The sequence below is a fragment of the Corvus moneduloides genome, chromosome 2 (assembly GCF_009650955.1).
Source record: "Corvus moneduloides isolate bCorMon1 chromosome 2, bCorMon1.pri, whole genome shotgun sequence".
Taxonomy (NCBI): domain Eukaryota; kingdom Metazoa; phylum Chordata; class Aves; order Passeriformes; family Corvidae; genus Corvus; species Corvus moneduloides.
This window is the reverse complement of record NC_045477.1, coordinates 103,763,747-103,787,326: the sequence shown is the minus strand read 5'-3', so window position 1 is coordinate 103,787,326 and position 23,580 is coordinate 103,763,747. Positions and strand designations below refer to the sequence as shown.

The 23,580-nt window shown below is 38.4% G+C and overlaps 1 protein-coding gene across 7 annotated transcripts in view; it reads left to right on the top strand.

Annotated features, from left to right (window-relative positions):
* Nucleotides 1-16,929, top strand: part of MID1 (midline 1) — a 251,547-nt gene extending 234,618 nt beyond the window's left edge. For all 7 annotated transcript variants that reach the window (XM_032100628.1, XM_032100631.1, XM_032100632.1 and 4 more), the window contains 3 exons: nt 574-735; nt 2,758-2,965; nt 4,519-16,929. In XM_032100628.1, the coding sequence (XP_031956519.1) occupies nt 574-735; nt 2,758-2,965; nt 4,519-4,867 (719 nt within the window). In that variant the 3' untranslated portion in view covers nt 4,868-16,929. The remainder of the gene's footprint in view (nt 1-573; nt 736-2,757; nt 2,966-4,518) is intronic.
* Nucleotides 16,930-23,580: the final 6,651 nt, after the last annotated feature.

Below are 23,580 nucleotides of genomic sequence, written 5' to 3'. Positions count from 1 at the left end.
AAAGTTGCACCCATTAAATTTACTGGCTTAGATTACTTTCTGGCAAAGCCTGAAGTGCAAGAGCCAAAGGTTTCCCTGAAGTCCATGCTCTACCCTGTTTGGCCTCCCATGATTTGCTTCAGGTTCTGAAGAATGCATACCTGGGGACTGTCAGCCAAGGTGCCTCCCCAGCCCTCCTGGCTTTACTGCTTACGTTCGAGGTTTAAAGTGAGTTCATTAATCCAAACAGTAGATTGATGGGATCTCCATAATCCTCCAGTTCTTAAGCAATAAAGAATGCCTTGTGTTGGGATATGAAAAATCTCAGACTGCTAGTGTCTCCACCAAGCCATTTCTTGAATGCCCACTTTTTATGGTTCACTTCACATAGCAAGAACTTAAAATGTACCTTGGCTGCAGGTTGATAAAATGAATTAGGGGCTTTAAGTAGTGGCTCAGTAAATGTAACAACACTTTAAAAGGTGCAGAAGCAAAGTTCATATTGGCCCTTAGGTGCCTGGGAATGCTCTAAATGTCCCTCTGTTACAAAGTGTTTAGTGTGTTACGACTGATGTGCTCTGTTTGAAATTGCAGGTTTATGCAACTCAGCCGACAGCTGGATGATTGTTCCTAATATCAAACAAAACCACTACACAGTGCATGGGCTGCAGAGTGGCACAAAGTACATCTTCATTGTTAAGGCCATTAATCAGGCTGGCAGCCGGAGCAGCGAGCCTGGCAAGCTCAAGACAAACAGTGAGTAACATGAGATCAGAATGCACAAAGTCTTCTCCTTTCTGGCCTTCCTTTTTAGGTCTGATCTTTGAAAGATACAGGAGGACAGAGATGTTTAACTTTTTTAAAGTGCTTTCCAAAATGAAAGCCACTTATTTAACATAATTCAAGATAGCCTGAGTCTTCAGTAGCACAGAAAATATGTTGGGGTTTTTTGAGAGATACATCTGTAGTTTGGTCACTGGAAATATCACATAGGAACTAAACTATCACATGTGAAATGGTTGAAAATACTCTTTTGTGGTTTTGTTTTAATATCCTCTCTATTCTTTTTCCTCTACAAAGCAAAAATTTTCCTTATGTTTGCAGTAAAACATTTTATTTTTGTGTAGTGTTCATAAGATAATTGCTAGTCTAATTTTATCCCCCAAAATGATCTCTTTTTTAGGACATTGGAAAACTTCTTAGCTTCAACCCCGTCATTTTTTTATGGAGTTCAGAAAGGTGATAGAGTAGTCAGAGATCCCACTTCAAAAAAACAATGGTTACTGACATCAAATTATTAGCAGATGTAGAATAGCAATTTTAAGACTAGTTTTCATCTGTTTTTTCCTCTTGTCCCAGCTAATCCCTCAGCCATGTACTCATCATGGGCAGCTCTGAGGGTTGGAAAGGAAACACTGGGATTTGTGCATCCTCTGAAACCTGCTTATTGTAGGGGAGGGTGCTTGAAGGGGTGTGATAGTGAATGGTGAAAGGAGTCTGAAGAGAATGGCATGTACACTCTTCTGATTTCCTCCTGTTTGCTATTAACCTGTGTGATGGGACCAGACACAATTTAGTACAGAGAGACATCCTTCAGATACTGCTTCAGCACACAAAGGTTACTAAGCAGTCAGAGAGGCAGACAGGAGGTTATGTTACCACTGCCAGGCAGTAAGAAATAGTCCCCAAATATTTTCAAACAGGTTTATTCTGTATTTGGTCATAATACATAACTAACTGCACATTGCAAAAGTAGATAGCCCTGAACGGTCTACATCTTATTTTAAGTACATGTGCCAGATCCTCACACAGAGTTCATGAGAGATCTAGTTTGCATTTTCTGTGCATGTCATCAAAACTTCTGATTACATGTTTTTCCCCTTGATATGAAAGACAGTAAGAAGGGAAAAGTGCTTTGCTGGACCACTTGTGGAGTCATACTTTCGTAGCTGTCTCTTGGTGGAGGTAAATGATCATTCTGCTTTCTGACACAATGAGCAAGCCTGTCAGAATTGTGGTGGGCTTTATATATCTGCAAGGTTTGGTTTACCAAAGAGCTTCCTGTTATTGTCTACAGACCTTGTGCTACAGCCGAAGATACTTGCCAAGAGCAACAGCCTCAGTAATGTTATTGCACCATATTATTTGGGCCAAGTTACAGTTCACTTCCTTCCTTTTAATGCACAGTATCCAGCACCACATGGGCATCCTTCCAAAGCAATCCTGAGTTGTTGATTGTGCTTGTTACAAATAAAGCTGTCAGTGAACAAAGAGACAAGGCTAGTGCTTCTTATTTTCAAGCTCATTTTGTGGGATTTGAAATCATACTTTTTGTAGGAATGACGGAGGTGTTATTATGGAGCTTTATCCCTAGAGAATTAATAGAACACAATTTATTCTAAATCTAATATGCTGTGAAAAAAGCAACCCTCATACCTTTATTAGCATGTATATTGGTTTCAATTACATGCAAGAATTAGAGTATTCTGGTTACCTCTAGGTCAGAGATAATGGACATGATGATTATGCAGGGCTCTTTTCAGGGATTATCAACACGGGGAAGTTAGTCCACAATGAAGTTGACAGTAAACTGACAATGCAATGCAAACTAGCTATTGCAGGGAGCAAAATAGGTTAGTCTATCTCAAGAACACTTGAGAGGAGGAAATTAATATGGTTATGTAATCTTGTGGGCTTCTTAGAGGCTTGCTAATCCACTCTCCTTTTTAAAATCTAAGCCAAATCATACTTCTGTCATCTTTGTCTCTACTTCTCTAGGTCAGCCATTTAAACTGGACCCCAAATCTGCCCATAGAAAATTGAAAGTGTCTCATGATAACTTGACAGTGGAACGGGATGAAACATCATCCAAAAAGAGTCACACACCAGAGAGATTCACGAGCCAAGGGAGCTACGGAGTAGCTGGCAACGTGTTCATCGACAGCGGGCGGCATTACTGGGAAGTGGTTATAAGTGGGAGTACGTGGTATGTATATAAAAATATATGTGAAAAGAAGCACTAGTTCACACCACACAGGTACTGGTACAGTTCCTCTGATAGAGGCCGGTAGCAGAGACATCAGGAACAGTGCAAGAGCAGGCCAAGCATGTGTTTTCAAATAGTTTGTCAGATGACTTTCCCAATCTCCAGCACTTTTGGACCCTGGAAATAAATCTGTCAGATTATGCATCTTTATATTTAGCAGTCTTCACAGGACTTCTACTCCTCAGCTGGGGATTGTTGTTTTTTTGAACCCACATACAGTACATTTTAAGATTTTTTTTAATTGGAGGGATCAAAAAATTTCACCTTGTTTATACAGATAGATAACTTTGTAAATGTGATCATTTCTCTACTAAATGTGAAAGATTTTCTGTCCTTCACTATGAAAAAATGAAAAAAACTGAGGACAACTTGATGATCCAGTTTAACAGGCGCAGAGGTCAGATTTGCTTCTGGGGAGGGGACATGAAGCAGCAGAGTTGTAGGTCTGTGCCCCAGGGTATGAAGCAAGGGGCAGGAAATAGACTACTGCTTTCCTCCACTTCTGAATGATCCTCTGTGTCATACAGGGGTGTCTTTCAGAGGTCCTTTAGTCAATGGGAGAGATGTTATCCTTTGGTATTCAAAGACATCATGATGAAAGTTAATAAAGTGGAAAAATCACTAAGGTCTTCAGGTATTACCCACTGTATCAAAGAAAAATGCTGTTTGTCTGTGCCAGTGCTAAGGAATGGAGAAAAAATCCTTGTGGCACATTAACTTCTGTTGGTTGAATGCCCAGCAAATACTGCAGTGTGTCTAGAACATGAGGAACTTTTAAATTTCTGTTATATATGACAAATCAGGTATTTTTCCTCAGTGTCCATTAATGAGAACATTTTCGCAGTCCTTTTGCCCTGCACATCTTGCCATAAATTTTGGTTTGCAGAGCAAATGTCTTTACCTACAATTGCTTCACTTGGCCTGAAACCCACTCTCAAAAATACTCATTTGAATCTGAAAACCACACCAACATCTGGCAAAACATATTTGAAAATGGCAAAATGGGGGAAGGGGTTTAATGTGTCCTTTGATGTTTACTCTTGCATTCCTTCTTCTGGGCCATGTATTAAAGGAGCAAGGAGAGATCAGATTAGCTGACAGATAGTAGTGTATTTTAAAATCAGTGAATTTCTCTGTATTCGTCTGTTGGAAATGGAAATTTGAGGTCCAGCAATTCAAACTCTGAGTTGCTGAGTACGCAGAAATCTTCCTTTTCAACACCAGAGGCAAGTCCTCAAAAAAATTTCCACAGCTGCCAAACTAAAAATAATACAATGAGTTTCCCTGACCTCTCAGACCCAAAAGAGAGACAGGGCAAAGCATTAATTAAGCCTGTGCAGATGTTGTGGTGAAACGTCATTTAATTAGAGCTTAACCCACAGCAGTAAGAGGCCGGGGCACTTTAGCAGCTTCTGTGGGCTAACATGTGACTTCACTGAGAGACAAAATGGCAGGAAGCATTTGTTTCCTTGAGGTGTTCTTTTGTTTTGCAGGTATGCTATTGGTATTTCCTACAAGTCAGCACCGAAGCATGAGTGGATTGGAAAGAATTCTGCCTCCTGGGTGCTTTGCCGCTGCAATAACACGTGGGTGGTGCGGCACAACAGCAAAGAAATCCCCATCGAGCCCGCGCCTCACCTCCGGCGGGTCGGGATTTTGCTGGACTACGACAACGGTTCCCTTGCCTTTTATGATGCTTTGAACTCCCTACACCTTTACACTTTTGACATTACATTTGGCCAGCCAGTGTGCCCCACGTTCACAGTGTGGAATAAATGTTTGACCATTATAACTGGCTTGCCTATCCCTGACCACCTAGACTCCTCCGAGCAGCTCGCGTGACCGCTAAAAGCCAAAAGGTAGGATGACACATCTTCCCAGGGCAGCCCAGTGGTGCCAGCTGGAGCTTACCTGGAGCTGGTGGACCCATGTGGCATCCCAGACAACGCTGCCAAATTTGGGCAAAACTGGCAAGGAGAGAATCTCTCTTTCTGTGTATTTTGTACTGAAGGACAAGAAGTGGCTTTAATAATATGTTAGAACTTTCTTTTTCAGTTGGTTTTGTCTTGTTGGTTTTGTATTTCATCTCTTACAGGAAGATTTATAAATTATTTATAAAAATTGAAAAAAAAAAAGAAAAGTGAAAGCCTAGTATGGACACCTGGGAAATGACTTCTTGTTGTTTTGGGGGGTTTTTTTGCACATTGATGGTCCTGTTAATTAAAGTTTCATCAGCCTTTTGCATAACTTTATTTTACAGTGGATAATAGCAGGAAATCAGAAGGATGAAAACTGCATAGTGGACAAGTCAGTATACCGCAAGTTTTACTTGTGCCCACATTAGTGGTCTCATTACCAGCCTTGTTGAGTGCGAGATCTCCCAATGTCTACTTTGCACATCGGAGTGTGCAGACCAAAAGAAAAAAAATAAGCAAGAGAGGAAGTGGAGCTCGCCAACACAGCAAAAGAATAAAGTTTAATTTACTTCTGTTTACAGGGCAGTGCTCTCTCAGTTCATAAAAAACATGTGGAATATCTCCTAGAAATGTGAGTGGATAAATCATCTGGTGATTTATTTTATTGATGGCAATATTCCCATCTACCAGTGCTTCGCTTTCGTCTTTGGGAAACATTACAGAATCACTGAGGATGTGGAAAACCGATACCATCTCTGAGAATCAGCAACACTGGAGGAGAGCAGCCAATCCAAGGTCTGACTGTAGACTAATTTGATAAAGCATCATTTGAGGATTGATTGTAATAGAAGATGTCACGGTTCTGATGGTAGACATGTGAATGCTTATTGCTGATTTTACAAGGTTCAACATAGCAAGCCCAGCCAACAACTCGGAAGTGAGACATGTGCCACTTTACCATTGGTTTTAAATTAAATACAAATGTTTCATTGTCATACACTGTGTAGTGTCTATAACAAAGCAAGGAAATCTGTTTTACATGTGCTGTATGGAGAAACACTGCAGCTGGAGTTTGCTCATGGTTATCATTGTCCCAGGTTGTTTGGGAAAGCACAGTTCACTTTGTGAATGCAAAGTAAAGAGTAAGCTCTCAGCAGTGATAGAAATCTGCATGGGGAGACCCTACATTCATCCTGGTGTTGATAGAAGAGCTTCAGTGAAGGCAATAGAGGTTGTATGTACTTTATCTCAGAGCTGAATCAGGTGCATTTTTTTCTCTTTCCCTTTACAGATAGAAGCTTTTTGAATTATTGCAATGCTTATGTACAAATGATCATTTTGGGAGATGCTTGAGGCATATGACAACTTTAAAAGAATGGTTTTCCTACAGCATTTTGTTCTTACTATGCAAGTGGTGAAAATCTGCCTGTATAGAGAAAGGATAAATTGAATATCAGCTTTAAAGATTTGCTCAGTAATTTATAACCATGCTTTAGGTGTCTTTCAAAAAAGATGCCTTAATGCACTTTGTTCACTAATGGGTCCAAAATAAAATGGTCCCAAGCTCAGCTTCAGATTTTTTAAATACTGATTCTCCAGGTACAAAGCTGTACTACAGTTTGCCTTATGATTATATCAGAAATTTATGAACAAGATGAGGCGAGTATGTACATGCCCATTTGGTTTTTTCTTTTTTTTTTTTTTAATAGAAAATAAATGCCTTTCCATGTTTCTTTGATTTCCCTTTACATGCTCTGCTAACTGCTGAATTAAATGTAGAAAAATCTGGCAGCACATTGCTGATACCATGGCTTTCAGCTGGGCAACGTCCCATAGTTCACAGGTAGGAGCCACTGATCTTTCTCAAGTAGGCATAAAAAGGCAAAGTGTGTACATATAGAGAACCTCAGTGTTTATCATAGTGTCTTTAATAATCAAGAAACATATACCCTCAAAAATGAAAAAGTAAATCAGTCCCCAAGCATTAAATTTAAAATTGAGTACAATGTTACTGATACAATCTGATATACAATGCCCAGATAATCTGACCTGGAATGTTTGGGAGGTAGCTGAGATGGTATGAAAATTTTGAAAATGAGTTGACAGAAGATGACTGATGCAAAGCAGTGATAAAAGGATGCATGAAGAAAGGACTTTTAATCTAGGGTTATTGCCAAGTTCTGCCTAAAAGGAAAGAGTGAATTTCCAAAGTACATGTAGCAAGGCTGTGTATCTTCTCTTTTGCCAGAAATATTAAAACTAGAAGATTATTTCAGTAGTGGATAAACTGAAAACACTGCTCAGTGTTTGGTTACACAATGTTGGCAGAGATTGAGCTGGATAGAACTAATGCCATGAATTTGATGAGGTCCCAAATGTTTTCATGTATTTTCACTGTAAAGATAGAGCATGAGTGTAAAGACAGATCGTGGTTTTGGCCAATGGAAAAAGCATGGTCTGTTATCTACAGAGCTTGCTGTATCATCTTTATTTTAACACAGAATAATTCATTTGGAGCTAAGCCACATTACTCCAATGTCCTTTTAGCTCAGACAGTACTCTTTGTGCATATATATTTGTGTATATATGTACACATATGTATGGGTATACACACACCAGAGTATGCACAAATACAGTGTGTAATTTGTGTATATACATACATAGGTATATACACATACAAAGTGACAGCAATTAGTCAGGTGTTCCTTTTTGGTCATTTCTTGAATAATTTCATATTCTGTATGACGAGGAAACAAGTTTGCTATGAATGGTATTCTTCTGGACATTTTTTAACAAACAAAATCTGTTTATTTTACAATACTTGATTCAATGCCTGATTAATCAATAAAAACTTCCATTTGAAAATATAGCTTCTGTGGTCTGTGGCATTTTGCATGGTCCATAGTTATGAATTGAAATCTGGGGGAACAAGTAGTCCTTGTATAAAAATAAAACATGGTACTTTAATGTAGCATGCACTCTTAGATGAGGATTTTTCCCTTTTTTTGAAAGTTTTGTGACTAGGAATGAGGTAGCATTGTATAATGCTGTGTTTAAGAAGTGCAGATTTTTGAGGAATAATCTGCTGAGATGCAAGCAGTGAATGTGGTAGATAAAGCCTGTGTTGGTATAATGATTGTTTCAAAAGTGTATTTAAAACCCAGTTTGGGATTCAGCCGAATTAGAACAAATAATAGCATAATCTCTTTAGAAGATAGTAGCAGCTCAGAGTAGTGTTGAGCTTGAGGTAATGGAAGGGTGGGGGACTATTTCTCTCCAGGACCAGATAAGATTTTCCATATGTTTGACTTTCATGTGTTAATGCACACCTAATAGAGAAAAAAATCATTCTGGAATGGGCTATATGTCATAAATTATTTAGTAGACTGTCTCCAGTCTACTGTATTTTCCCATTGTTTGCTTTCAGAAAGCAATAAAGTTGCTGCTTTTTGTGCCATTAATTTATTCTTTGTCGGTTTTGGGTATCCCATTTTTCAATTGCTCAGCAAAGAGACTCCCAGTGAGCAAAGGGTCCCAAGGGTAGGCAGCATAAAAGTTGCTCAGGTCTGGGTACGCTGTGGAAAGCAGGAAATCTGCAAGTACAGGTGAAAAGACATGTTCTTCATTATTTTAGCAATAGTAGGTCACTAAACTGCAGTGTGCATCATCTGTTTTAGTCCTGTGTCTTAATTGCAAACACTATATTCTTTACATGTTAGAAAACGCAACAGGACACTATTGAAAGCACAAATTAAAATGTCAGCTTGTTAACCAGTTCATTTTGATATACCCAGCATTTACAGCACATGAAAGACTGAAAGATTCCATTAAAATATTATTTAATATCTAACACAGTGTAAGTATTTCTTTTTTAATTATTCTAATAAAGCAGATGTCTAGTAGTTAGCAGATTCTGCTTTTATTTGCAGCAGCACAATTTTCAGATAAGCACATGCACCAAAACAAAGTGAGGATTGCTACTGGGTCTTATCTGTGTCACCAAAACTGAGGGTATTAATTTTAGTTGGAAACACTGCTTTAATTAGTGGTTTAGGAGTGAAGAAGTGCTGGACACACACAGGAAGTACACACCAGTACCTCAGTACCTTTGGGAAGCTGGTGATAAACAAAAATGTGCACAGGTTGGTTTTGCAGTGACATGCTGGGAGTTTTACTGGAACACCACCTCTGATGTGTTTTCACATACTGATCTTTCTAATAGTGGAAGTGTGTCTTGAGATATAGGGATGTAAAAGCAGTATTTTCCTGTTTTACTTAGTTGGTTGCCCATATAGAAATGAGCACAGTATTTTTGTCTCCTCCACACTGAGGAAAGCCCTGCTCACTTCCAAGTGCTGATGGTGTCTGTTCTAGATTATGCTGAGCTATTTGTACTTATTGTGCTTTCTAAAATGAAAGAAACCCTCTTTACATTTTAACCTTTGATTTAGTACTTGATTTTCATACAAAAAATTAAGAGACTAAAGAGCAATGATGTTAACAATGCTTTCAGTGTGGGTAAGACTCTTGGTTTGTACTGTGAGGTTTAGGGCTTCTGTGCACATAAATCAAATCTCTGTGCCAGAACAGGCTGATTTGTCATTCTTGTGGGAGTTGGAACAGTGCAGGTGCAAGTGTTTTCTTCTGAGGTAGGCTTTTGTATTAACTCCACTCTTTAAATGGAATATTCTCTTTCTTTAATTTTTTTTATTGGTTTTCTGATTCAAGTGCAGACCCTTTTAATGAAACTGTAAATAGTAAAATCTGTCATCATGTTACTTATTTTAGCAAGCCCTGCCATATCATGTGCCTCTGGCAGATCACTGAACACATCGGCTGCAACCGTAACCTTTGCAACATCACCTCCAACCTGAGGACTGATGCTTATGCCATTGACCAAGTATGTTACTTTCCCAGGTGGGATTCAACCTGCTATGAGTAAGGAAGTCTAGCACAAATCATGATACTGGTTAAAGGTGAGGGACACATAAATTTCACAAGGGTGATATATGAAAGATATGGGCTTGAAAATCATCAGTGTTGAGGCAGTTCTGGTTTAAAAGTGGAACAATATATTAGGAAGTCACAAAGTCTTCTACTACAGTGTGATTGACAGTGACATAATTACTGCTGCCTGAGAGAGGAACAGAGTAGCAAAAGAGGGAGTTCTGGAGCAGTGCTGAGAGAGATCACTCAGAGTGACGGGGCAGCTGAAAACCTGCCACCACTACCTGCCTTGGCACCATGCTGCAGCTCTGCAAAGCAAGCCTGCACCTCTTCATCCTTTTGTTCCCACTCAGGCTCAACCCACATTCCCAAATGACAGGAAAAATAATATTGCAATTACATATTTGAAATCCTAACCTGAATAAAAGCAGCAGGGCAGGGATGACAGCCCCAGGCCTTGATCCTCCTTTATTCACCCAGATTTTTACATCTGCTGACTTCAAAGGAGATAGTCCTGATTTACACAGAGGTAGGTACAAGCCCATGAATCTTCACTTTCCAAAGAGTCAAACCCAAGTGAAGCAGGAGCCCCTGTGAGAACAGCTCAGACTTCCCATTAAATCATGTCTTTGGAGAAAGCACTTTAGCTGCTAGCAAAACTGCAGTTTCTCATGAGCTGTTTCCCAAGGCCAGCACAGGTGTGTTTTAAAATGTCTGGTTCTTTTAAAATGTATGGCTCAATAACATTCTTCTTGGGTGAATTGTTCAGGCAATGCACTGCTGTTTCCTCCAAGCAGTGTGGGAACAATTCTCTTAGCATGTGCTGTGTTACTTTTGTAAAAATCATGAGAGTCGCAGATACACAAGTTATGATATAATGCTCTAGCATAAGACTATTGTTCTTGGACTTCCATTTAAAAATGGATGATAGCTAAAAAGTTTAGAAGTCTGCTTCCTTTAACTGTCCTAATGTATATAGTTATTTGAACTCATGGAGATTTTTCCTCTTAAGGAATATCACCTCCTTTCTTGTTAATACACACAGACAGATAGTAATTAGGAGTATTCCTTAAAATTATGAACTCTTAGAATAGCTTACAATCAAGCCTCTAAAGGGCAGCAAATGGAGGCTTTGTGTTTTGTATAGCCTTTGAATAGGAAAAAAAACCAGCTACAGCTGTTTAGATCACTGAAACATGTAACAAATGACAGCTAACTGTGACATGACAGGATGGGAATAGTTTTCATTAGTAATTTTTTACTTCACCCTCATTTTTATTTTACTTGGAAAACAGACAATTCCACTTGAAAATGTTTCTCTGTTATCCTTCTATTCCTTCACCCTTCTTTCTATTTTCAGTCTCATTTTAAATTTTTAAATATTATAGTTGCAAGAAGTGTGTGTTTCAAAAAGTTGGCTTTTTTAAAAAATTATTTTCTTAAAAATTACTGTTTTCAGAATGTGCACAAAAAATGAAATGAAAAGTCAAAATGAAATATGGCAGCTTGAATGTTGAGAATATTTTTGAAGTAGAAGATAAAGGAATGCAGATAAACCTGTCACTCTTCTACAATTACTGAATTATTTGATTTCATTATTCTGGGCTTAATAGCATTGCTCTCTAATTAAAACAGCACTAGGAGACCTGATTAAGGAGCACAAGCAGAGACATAGTAGATTATTTTAGGATAACCCTGGAACGAGCTCCCTTTAATAGTAGTAATATGTATATTCAACCTCATTAATGTCAGCTTGGGGGTTTGGGGGTTCTTTTTAATTTTTATTATTATTATTATTAATATTGTGTGTCCTCACTAACAGTAGTTTCCAGCCTAGAAATATATGTCTCTCTTTGGAAGCATAGATTCCTTATGGAATTTGGAAAAAGTCCACCCTGTGGCAGTGTGAAGGTGGTGCTAACACAGTGAGGCCATCTCCCACCAGCAGAGGATTATTTGATCTATCGTTCTGTCATCTTGTTTATGCAAGTAGTAGTGATAGCAAGAGGATGAAATAGATTCATCCAGATTTGTAGGTATAGGAAGAGGTGGAAAGCCTCTTTGTTGCATTTGTAATTACAACCAGTGGCACAGCCAGCCCAGAACTAGAAATTAGCAAAAGGCGATTTGTTCCTTAATACAATCAGTAACACATCCTTTTAATTTCTTCTAGTGACTGTGACCTCTGTCTCACTTTGTCCATCAGTTTACATCCACATGCTCCTTGAACATTTGTTGAAGTTGCAGTTGAAAATATTGGGGCTTTTTTTACCTATTAGGTTTTAATCAAACAAACATTTTTTTAAAACACACATTGCTGATATAATGTCAGCAGGTTATGGCAGAGTGTAGAGATGAGGAACAAGGTAGGACCTAGAACAGGTCCCAGTTGAGTTCAGAACAGAATAATATTGTTTCTCTTCTAACAGTGTAGTCATAGGATTACTACATTGCATATATTTAGGAAAACAGGGTTTATTATTAAGAAAGTGCCCTCAGTTATGCTGTAAATTCTAACAAATGCAAGAACAATTGAGGAAATTAGGAGAAAACTTTGAATTATATACACAAAAAGAAAAAGAGAAGAAAAAGTTGTTTATTTGCTATCAATAGTTCGAATTTTCCTGCTTCCTTCCATGGAGAGGATGAAACAGGAATGATTTGTCTTTCCATTCTTATGAAGTCACTGCTCCATATTAGTGTTACTTGGGAATCTCTCAGGATGAAGAAATTTAATAGGAAAAAGTACAGAGTTCTCAATAGTCTTGAAGTCTGCATAAGCCATTAGCCAGTTTCAAGGCTGAATTACTATCAAGTTATGAACGCTTTCATGTATATTTAACTGTGCCAGTAGAAACATGTAGAATTAAAAAAAAAAAGTGATCAATCAACTACAAAGCTGCTACTGGGTACAGGGAAAGGAAAATATTTTTATGGACCAGTACTCGTGCTGGTTCTCATGCAGACAGAAGGCCTAAGACCTGAAAACTTTTTATCTATTTTTGGAATTCAAAAGCTCTGCAAATCATCCTGAGGGGCTGGTTGGTATATGGGGGTACAACTCACCCTAAAAGTGTTCCCACTCTACCAGTTTTTCCTGCTTCCCCACAAGCAGAAGGAGAAGCAAGCCAGATCCCAAAGGTCTTAATCTCTAATCTGTCCCTGGCATTTCTCATGGCAGGGACAGTAAAGGCACAGGATGGCCCTTGACTCCACATCTTGTGTGGCAACAGAATTATGCTACGAAGTTTTAAACAGGCTTCTCTGGGATGGAACTTGACCCCACAGAAAGAGAGGCCGAACTGGCTGCAGTAGCAAGGTCTGATTTCTCAAGTAGCTTCTCCAGCTTCTGCCATTGTCAGGAAAAGGAAGGCAAATCTGCTGCAGGACAGGCTATGAGGATGGCACATTTTCTAAAGGCATGTCCAAAAGGATCAAAGGGAAAATTTTAAGTGTTATTCATCCTCATAGGAAGGTCTGCATAAGGAGAATGGATACATTTTTCCATGTTTCCATGGAAGCCTGGAAAGCTGCCTCCTTATGTGTCAGGTTTGGCAGTACTTGTGGGCAGGCAGTCTCTCACTTCATTTGAAGAGAAAAAAATAATTTTCCCATAGTTTTTCTTCCCATTTTCCTAAAAGTCTGACAAATGGGAAGAAAAAATTGTCAAATTCCATTGCATGAAGGCTCATACCACTGATCTTCATTGTCAAAGCAAAGGAAATGCAAAAAATAAAGAAAATTATTTTTAAAAAAACAAACAAACAAAAACCAAAGAAAATGCAACAAAACCTCTGTGTGCAAAACTGTTATTTGTTACAACTGACATATCCGAAATTTTTAATTTGCTACTATTATAACAGTAGCAGATTAATAGTACTATTATGATAGTAGCAGAAACAAATTGGAGGATTTATGATGACTGGTACTCCGATAATGAAAGAGAGAAATAGAAGTTGAAGGCAGAAAGAACATCCTTGGGAAATACACCTAGGAAAGCAAAACCAAAAAGCATTGCTAGCCCAGTGCAGTGAGTCTGGTAGAAGCTCAGCTGGAAGACTGCAAAATTCTGGTCTAAAAGGTGCAGATAAAGGCTTGTCCTAAGGGAAAGCCAAGGAAGAGCCTACATTAGAAGGGCAGATGTAAATGTGGCAGTGCAGCTGTTACTGTCTGAATGGAGATAAGAAAGTGGTTGTGCTTGTAAATATATTATGAGGGTTTAGCCCTAGGAAAGGTGAGTAACAGTTCTGAGTAAAAGTCAAAATGGTACAAGAATAAATGCAGTGTGCTTGTTTATGAACAGTTAGGTCTATAGAAATCAAGAAGGTTACTTTGTATGATGGCAAGAAGAATAAAGAAACCTTGCTGTTTTGAGATGAAGTTTTGAGTGTGAAATTAATCACACTTCAGTCTAAATGACCAAATATTAGTCAACTAGGCATAAGCATGTTTTCTAGGCATCTCCCATAAGGAATGGGAAATAAACAGCACCTGCAAATGTCCATTCCAGATATTCCAGCCACCTAACTCAGAACAGGGAGACTCTTACTCCGTGCCTGAACTTTAACCATTGGTTATATGAGGAGTCACAAACAGCTAGAGTGTATTTGATACCTGTCTTTTAGATAGCTAAAGCCAGACCAAGTGACTACCACTCTATATATTTAGCAAATGGTATATTGACATTTTTATAGTGTAAATCCATTTCTTTGGATATAATACAGAAATTTATAAACAGCTTCTGACTTAAAATCCTTACTGTGCTGAAGTACGAAGGCTATTTTTCCCTGCCCTCAGTGAAGCCTAGATTTTGCCTCTTAAATATGAATAAGGTGAAATATTGTAGGTCAAAGTCATATTAAATGTAGACATCTCTTAACAAGGACTATTCTAGCCACTGAGCCCTTGTTTTTTCACAAGAAGTCATTTATAATAATGCTTCAGTAAAATGTCCATTCAGGCAGTGTCAACAAATAAATACAATTTTATTTGACCACAAAACAAACTGGCTTGCAGATTATATGTATTCATATGTATTCTATTGCACTGATCCTGTGCACAAGTATTTTAGATCCTAAATTGGTTTGCTTACCCAATGCTGCAAAATGCTACACATTAATAGCATTGCCAGGGCCAAATGATTTGGCTGTGGTATGGAATCAAGAGCTCCTCAGCAAAACTGTCCTCTAACAGAGAAGTAGCCAACAGTTACAAGAAATGCATAAGAGATAGCTGAGAAGTGTTGGCTCTTTAATATGTAAGTTGGATGCTGAGGTCTAAAGTACTTGTTTTTCTATGTTATTTATTTACATCTTCTGCAAAGGAAATAGTTCGTTCTCCAAAGGATAACCGGAAATCCTTTTGACATTCATGGTAGATTGTTTTGGATGGTTACCATCCACAAAATCTTAATGAGAAAAATATTCTGTAGATGGATGTAAATATCCCTTTTCCCAGGGTTTTAACTTAGACTCACCTCTCTATATTGTACAGATCACTTTCAGATGTTTCATTTTATCTATTTCTAAGCAGCATGAGTATTTATCTAATGATGCTATGGTGAGGTACGCTTCCTTCTTCAGGTTAATAGAGTGCACAGTTGAAAAAATATTCACATGCAAAGTGTTGTTAACTGCTTGTTCATAAAAGGGAAGGAAATTACTCAGGCTGGAGAAAATTTTAAGTTAAAATTGTTGATGCTCTTCAGGGTGATAGAAAAAGAATTCTCAAATAAAAGGTGAGAGTTTCTGAAGGAAGCACTTTTTGTTGTGGAAAGGATTAATGATCCAGGAAGGTCAACTGAGGAAAACTGTCAGAAACTCACTCAAACTAGGGAAATATTTTGTAAAAGTCATGACAAAGAAGAATCTAGTGTACTTAAAGTCATGGTGAAAGGTGACAGATATAGCCTGGTGTGCTTTGGAGGGACCAGTCTGAGGATTTCTATTTACAGAGAATATGGGAATAGCTTGTGAAACTGCACTGGCCCATCCTGCTTAGGGGTCTTGGAGTTGGAAGCAGCATCAGAAAATAATGGAATTGAAATACAAGTCAAGAAAGAAGGAACTGGGAACAGGATATAGCACAACAAAAAAATTTCTGTAAAATGTGTCTTCTTACTGCTGGATTTGTAACATTGTTGAGTACTGAAATGGAGACAGCTTTTAAACTGTAACTTATTTTCACAGGTTGTGGCAATGTGATTCATTACTTTTGTTAATTTTATTACTTTAACAAAAGTGTTCCTTCATTTCTGGTGCCTAAATCTCTATCCACTTACAATGTTGATTTATGTGTAAGCAAGGCCTTACATCCTTAGGTATTTCCCAATCCATAGAAGCATGGAATTAATCCTATCTCCTCATAAACTCTGGGCTCTTCCAACAGCACTGTAAGGAACGTAGAGACACTTTTTCCTGTCTCTAGTTGAACCTGCCAAGATTTTTCAGTAAATGATGGTACTTGATAGGTACTGAGGCCTCTAGGTTTGGGAGCTTGGTGGGTTGATGTGGCAGAAGTAGGGATGATTTGTCTTTTACATGGAAGCAGGCACTGATTAAGTGATTAAAATTTACAGCGGATGGTTTTGTTTTGAATTGCTGGAATGGAATGTGTCTGAAGGGTGGTGAAGATGTTTGACGCTGGATGAGGAGGAAGTTTTGCCAAGGCATTGGTGAGGTGTCACTGTCAAGGATGTTAATGAAATGTAACCACAGTCACTGTAATCCAAAAGGAATTTGACAAAATCTTTGTAAAGTTATTGTGCTCTGAATGGTGTTAAAATATGGAATTAATGTAAATGTAAATGAACTGATGTTTTGTTATTGGAATAAGATACTGCGGATGTATTGTGGGATATATATAAATGAATGTGTAATCTAGATTATTTGGGTTATAAAAGATGGTGCTTTGACCACCTGTCAGTGGTTTGCTTTTACCAGGCTAAGGAAATTGTGGATACGAGAAGAAATAACAATTTATTAGCAAGTTTTGGATTGTATGAATGTGTCTTGATTTTTGTAATAAAGAATGTTAACTCTACCTCTTCATTTCTGCTAAAGTAAACCTGTGAGTTTCAGTAGCAGTTTTATTTTGGGCAGAATAAATCTTAACAAAACCAAGGGTGGTAATTAAAATTTATCTAATCTCAGTTTAAGATAATGGTCAACAGACAAATAATTGAATCTTAGCCTTGCTAAGGAATTCCCATTGAAGGGAGATCATGGGGCATATCCAGCTGGAGGCAGCTTTCCAGAAATTTATCCCAGAGGTAGCCTTGAGCAAAACAGTGAAGGCTCTAGTGAGGAAAAACAACAGACCAGCAATGGGTGGATTTCCCTGACTTTTTATGACTGGCAAAGGGAAGGGCTAGCAGCCTCACACCTTCACATTAAATCAAGGCCACTCCCTGAAACAAAACCACCCAACCCTTCTCAAACAAGCTTTCTCCTCCATGTAATTTCATAGGAACTGAAACAGTTCTGAAGCAAAATGATTTTGTGGTGTAGAACTACTGAAGTCAGGGGCAATAATAGCAAAACCAAATTTGGAAAGTTGCACAGGTAAGGAGAGAACAAAGAGGGATTTTACTGGGATTAATGTGCTGTGGGAAAGATGAGTGATGTGAGGTTCAGAGGATTTTTTTCTCTCTTACTGAATCAAAATAGTTTTGGGATTATCTCTGAGTCATAAATTCCAATTAGCAGTATAAAAAAATAACTTTTAACTGAAAGACAGCTTTCCATGACATTCCCAAAGCCTTGCTCATGTAAATTTGCTCAGAACAACTCATCAAGTTCACTCTAGAAGAATCACACCTATTTATTCACCTTTTATTACTGAAAAAAGAAAAAAATAGAAAGTACAAGAGCGAACAATGATAGAAGATTTATAAACTGTACACTTGTCCTGGCAGAGACATGACATGATACGTAGTTAATTGTTACTTGAATTTGCATGCTTTACAATCACTTTAGTCAAGGCAAACTCTCAGCCTACAATTATTGCAGTCCTGTTCTGATGTCCCATCAGCTCTCCCAAGGGAGCTAGGCCAGGCCCAAGTGCTGGAAATGCTGAATATAGCATCTTTGCTCTTGTCAGGGTAGGTGTTGAACCTCCAGCACCCAAATATGGCAGTCAGGCAATGTCTTCCTTGCTGTGCTTGAAGAACAATACCACCCCCGCAATTCTTTTTTCTCTGTAGTAGGTTTAAAGTCCCTATTTGATTCAGTCTTCTCCTATAAATCATGGGGTTTGAGATTTCTCGTCATTTGTGTTGCTTCCCTATGGATTCTTTTCAATTCATTCTACATCGCTTTTACTACAAGAGCAGTGTCCAAAAGTGAATATAAAATTCAGTGCAAGACTTCATCAGCTGTTTGGAGCAAAAGGATAAAAACAATCATTCAGGTCTTCAAACCCAAATATAGTGCTTTCCTTTCTCATAACACCATGTCAAAGTAGAATAACACACCCTTCACAGCCATTGCAACCCCTGTGGACTCAGGAGAAGTATCTCCACTCTCTCTTCACCTTGACAGGAACATGTGTGGATTTAATCCCACCTCGTCAGGATCATGTTTGTTTTCAGTGCTGTGCTGCAGCAAATTTACAGTCTAGTTCTGCATCAGTTGCAAATGTAATAAACATATCCTCTGTTCCATGTCTCGGGATATCTGACAGCTAATGGAAAAATGTTAAGCCTGAGACAGACCTTCTCTTCCTCTGACAAATACCCATCAGTGTCACTGTTGGGACAATGTACTTAATGACAGCTACTCTCTGAGCAGAGTTTTCCTAGCAGCTCTTATACCTGCTTGTGGTACTTTCAATCTGGTAACCTTTCCCTTGTTTGTTTCTAAGATTGCCACAGGGCACAGTGCCAGAAGCCTCACTGAGAACTAACTATGTGACAAGTACTGCCTCTTGTCTCTTCCTGGTTCTGGTCACCCTGCTGTAGAAGAAAATATAATTTGTCAGATATATTTGTTATTGACAAATGCATATGAACTTACACTCATTTTGAAGCTATTTTCTAGGTGCTTGCCAATTTATTTTACATGAAAAGGCACATAAAGGGCTGACAATGATGACTGTTATTGTAAAAAAAATTACGTGATTCATTTTCCAGTAACTGCTAAATGCTTTCTTCAGCTTTATATGCAATATAAACCACAAAAAACCCACCCCATCATTTCAGATAGATGAAAGAGGAAACAGATATTCTATGAGGTGTTCAGTTCAAAACTAAGACACCTAAACACCCACATGTAAGTGACTAGTGCCTAAGCATTGGCATCTACTGCCATTTGGGAAACCCCAGGGTTTAGGAGATACCTACAGGGACTGGCAGGTGTGCCACAGAATCCATAGGAGACACAGCTTCTCCAGAGCAGCAGTCAAGGTGCTCTAGACATGGGAAATGGCCCATAGTTAACAACTGGGTCATTCCTTTGTTGACCTAAATTAATTGACCTTAATTTTGTCATTTTAATCTCTAATGGAATCTCTGCTCATTCAGTTTTATGCTACAGCTGAACTTTGGTCCCCTGTTTTTGGTAGGCCCTCTTGGACATATCATCTTGGAGTTCAGGCTAAAAGAAAAAAATAAGCCTTTTTTTTTCTTTTGTGTTTTTCTGTCCTTTTAGAATACAGTTATTTTTACGTATAGGAGGAGGGAGGAGGAATATCTTTTTCCTTTTCTATATACTCCTTGGAGCAGATTTATCAGTATCTCTATTTAACTGCCTTTGTTCCAGTAATTACAGTGAGTCAGAAACCGTTCCCAGCATGGCTACTTGCATTTGAATTACTGCTCTCTCAAGTTTTTAAAAGTCAGGGACCAAAGAAAAGGGATTCACATACTGGTCTGAGCTTAGAAAAGGCCTTTAGTGGATGCAATAATCACTAGCTTAATCTAGGAAGAAAAAAGAACGTGTGAAAATAATCTCATACCATTGGGAATTAGGATAGCACTGTGATGCAAATGGGGAATCTTAGAATCAGAAAAGAATATGCATAAGGAAAAAGAAGGAAAAAGCTGAAGTCATTTTTACTTACACAGAAGAAGTTAACAGCCAGCTGTTACCATACTTGGAAAAGTATAAAACAGAAGGCACAAATTCCTCCATCTATGTCATGTGATTTATTCATTTAAGTCCAGTTTTCTCTTACTGCAGTGGCTGGAGGGGCACAGAGGATTAGTGCTGCTCTGCTCTACATGTATTGCAGAGGGGTAGATGGATTTGCATTCGCTGGGAGACCAGGCCCTCTGCCTGAGAAATGCAAAGCATCCTTTCTGCACCCCACATATGTGCTCATGATGCAGCCAGATCCCTGGCAGGCTGTCCCATCTACTTGCAGCCTGCAGAACCCTGAGGAAAGACTTTTCTGCAGCAGCCCCTTGTCTGTGCAGCAGCACCACAGCCAGGGGGTCAGCCCCAGCCCCAGGCTCTCGCCCTGGCAGCTCCCACAGCTCGGGGCTTGTCACCACGTGTCACACACGTGTGGGACGAACATGAGTGACGCCCACATGCTGCCTTCAGCATCAGTAGCAGCATCTGCGTGGCCAGGACCCATTACACACATCATTATGTTCTCTTTTAGGTATGTCCACTTTGGCAAAAGCCCAGTTTTTAAGTTGGCCATATCCAAGCCAGTTGTGGTCTGGAATATGTAGAGCTGTGCTAACATCAGACTTTCCCAAGTAAACGTACAAGGTTAGGAGGCAAAGTGGAAGCAGTGAGTTGCATTTGCTTTTTTGCAACTTAACTCGCATGCTAGCAGAGCCATACACTTTCCAGCTGAGGCAGGCTTACAGAAGACATTCCCAGAGTGTGGGTCTTCTCTATCCATATGTTCATCCCTATTTCAACCTATTAACATCTCATCCATCAATGCAAGTCAAACACAACCTAAGTCTTCATACAACAGATTTATAAAAAACACACACTTTCTTAGGTGTCCTGGCAACAAGACTTCAGAATCTGTTTTGGAAATTTCTTTATTTTGTGCTTGAAAAAAAAATGGACAATGCTAAAGAAAAATGCATTCAAAATGTTCACAAATTATTCAAAGTTTGTTTGAGGATAACTTAATGCTAAAAACTGGAAAGGCATGTGATTGCCATGATTCCTGGTCAATGAACAGCTAGAACATTACAACTATTCTTAAATGTGTTCCAGTTACTATGAATCTCACCATTTTTATTGTGAAGCTGTTTAAATTAATGAAGGCTCTTTTTTTTTTTTTTTTTTTTTTTTCCCAGTGTCTCCAGGACAGTTGGAGGTGATTTTAAAGGTTTCAGTAAGAGAATCTTCATATTGAAATTGTTCCGGTGAATAATGTAACAGAATTACAGCTTTGGAAAATCAGGCTTACCTTAATTCCACTTTTAATTAATCTAGTTTCAGATGCATGTAAGAACACAAAATTCAAGATTTAAACAAATTAAAAATTGGTTTTTGTGGAGAGACAGGTATACCTGAAAAAATAGAAGTGGAAAAATCTTTAGAAATGTTTCTAGAACTTGGCATTATGCATATGATTCCTTGGGAGAATGGAAGAAACTTTGGGGGGAATTATCTTTTTCCCTTCCTGTTTAAATCACCAGATAATTCAATAAACAGAGGAGCACCTTGCTCTGCTTGTCATATTCTCAGGTTTAATCTCAGCTATAAAAAGCTAGTCCATTGTTAAGACTGAAAACCTCTACTGTGAAAGGGAAATATAATAACCTTTGCTGTATAGACACCAGGTGGTTTTCTCTAACAAGCACTGTTGATAGAGTGATGTTTAATCTTTGATGGCAATATCTAGGATGTATTGAATTGCAATAAAACCACTTTCCAGACACAGTATCTTGCAGGATTATAAAATCTATGGGCAAACCATATGATTCTGTACAATGGCATTAAATGCTGCCTTGTAGTGCCAGGGAAATTCAGGTATTGTAATTTTGATCTCTTACATGGGAAAAATCCAGAATGTTTGATAGCTTTATTAAGTGGCAAGATTTTGTTCCTGCACATCAGGTCAGCAGTAAATTCTTACCTTGTTACTGTTATAAAACTCAGTAATAGAAACCTGAAGCTGTGTTATATGACTCTCCCCTAGGAAGGGTCAGTGATTTGCTTCTTTCACTGCCGCACAATGACAGTAGGAAGCACCAGATTTGCAGAAGAAAATTAGGAAGGGTTGTGATCCAAACTCGGTACTACACAATTGCAATTTAATGTACTACTATTGAAAAATGCATTTTATTATCATGATCAAAGTGGATTCTCACTTGAAGAAGAACTTGGGAGGAAACTTGGAATTGTTAAAATACACTGAGAATTGTTCATGAGCTACAAATGAAAGGGAAGAGCGGAAGGAAGAAAAGGCTAGAAGCAGGTGGTGGAGTGATATGCATCCATTTGCATATTATATTCTTGATCAGGCAACTGACTTGTTCATAATTTTAAAAGTCCTGTCTCTATCTAGGATTATTTTTAATCCTAATCCTGAAAGACAGGTCATGACCTTAAATGTCTGTGTTTCAGTCTTATGCTCTGAAAAAAGCAGGAAAGTCACCACACTTCTCCACATGAAGCCCCTAAGTTAAGGAATCCAAGAAAAAAAAAAAGGCTCATGTCCCTTAGGACCTTTGCCTTGGCTATCTTTGCATTTCTGTAAGACCAAACTCATTGTCACCACTGAAAAGTAAAATCAAGGTTTCAATCCAATCATGGCTGCAAACTGGAACCCAGGAGAAAGTTGGGATTAATGTGGCTCCAGCAAGTTAGCACTAGGCAGAAATCTGTCTCCATGTTCCATAGCTTGAAACACACTTCATTTCCACCTCTAGGCAATAGTAAAGTATGTTACAGAATTCATGGGACAGGATTAAGCCTGTTGTAGCCAGGGAATTTTTAAAATTAACTGGAATTAATCTTGTCTACCGATTAAATGCTAATCATTTAGCCTAAACTAGCACTTAACTTCCTGCTATAGCCAAGGGAGAAGGACAGACACCTCTAAAGAGTGATTACTCCAACGCTACTGAATATCCAATGTGGAATGAATCACCTTTCATAAATGTCTATAAATCTCCACAGAATACAGGAGTCTGGGTGGTTAGCTAAACTCACAACTTTATTTTGAATCGTCTTATACTAGATGAGATTAATTTCATTCCTGGTGATTAAAATAAGGCATTTTGCATGCTGACATCAATTGTCCAGAGAAATGTCAAATGCACCTGCTTCTATCCAGCCTCATAAATAGAAGGATCTGGTATTTAGCCAGTTACTGCTTTTCTTCCAGATAACATTATTGAAATCTGTCATGGATAGCCTGAGTCAGCGACTTTTCCCAAATCTCTAGATTTAAATCTCTAGACTTTTCTACATCTCTAGATTTCTCTGAAAGAAAAGCAATCTTAGGATGTTGCAGGCTATGTCAAATCATCATCAAATTTCTGTGGGCCTGACATCATGTAACACCCACTGCAATCCCAAATTATATTTATATTTTTGAAAAGATATAAAAAAGAGCATTTGGGCTAGAAAGACTGTTGTCTATCATGAATCACTGGCTTTTGTTAGGGAATTAAAATTGAAACCACACTAATGCCAATTACTCCAGGTGTGGTGACTCTGTAACTCATGCTCTGCTGTTCTGAGCTACAGAAAGTCAAACAATAGGAACTTT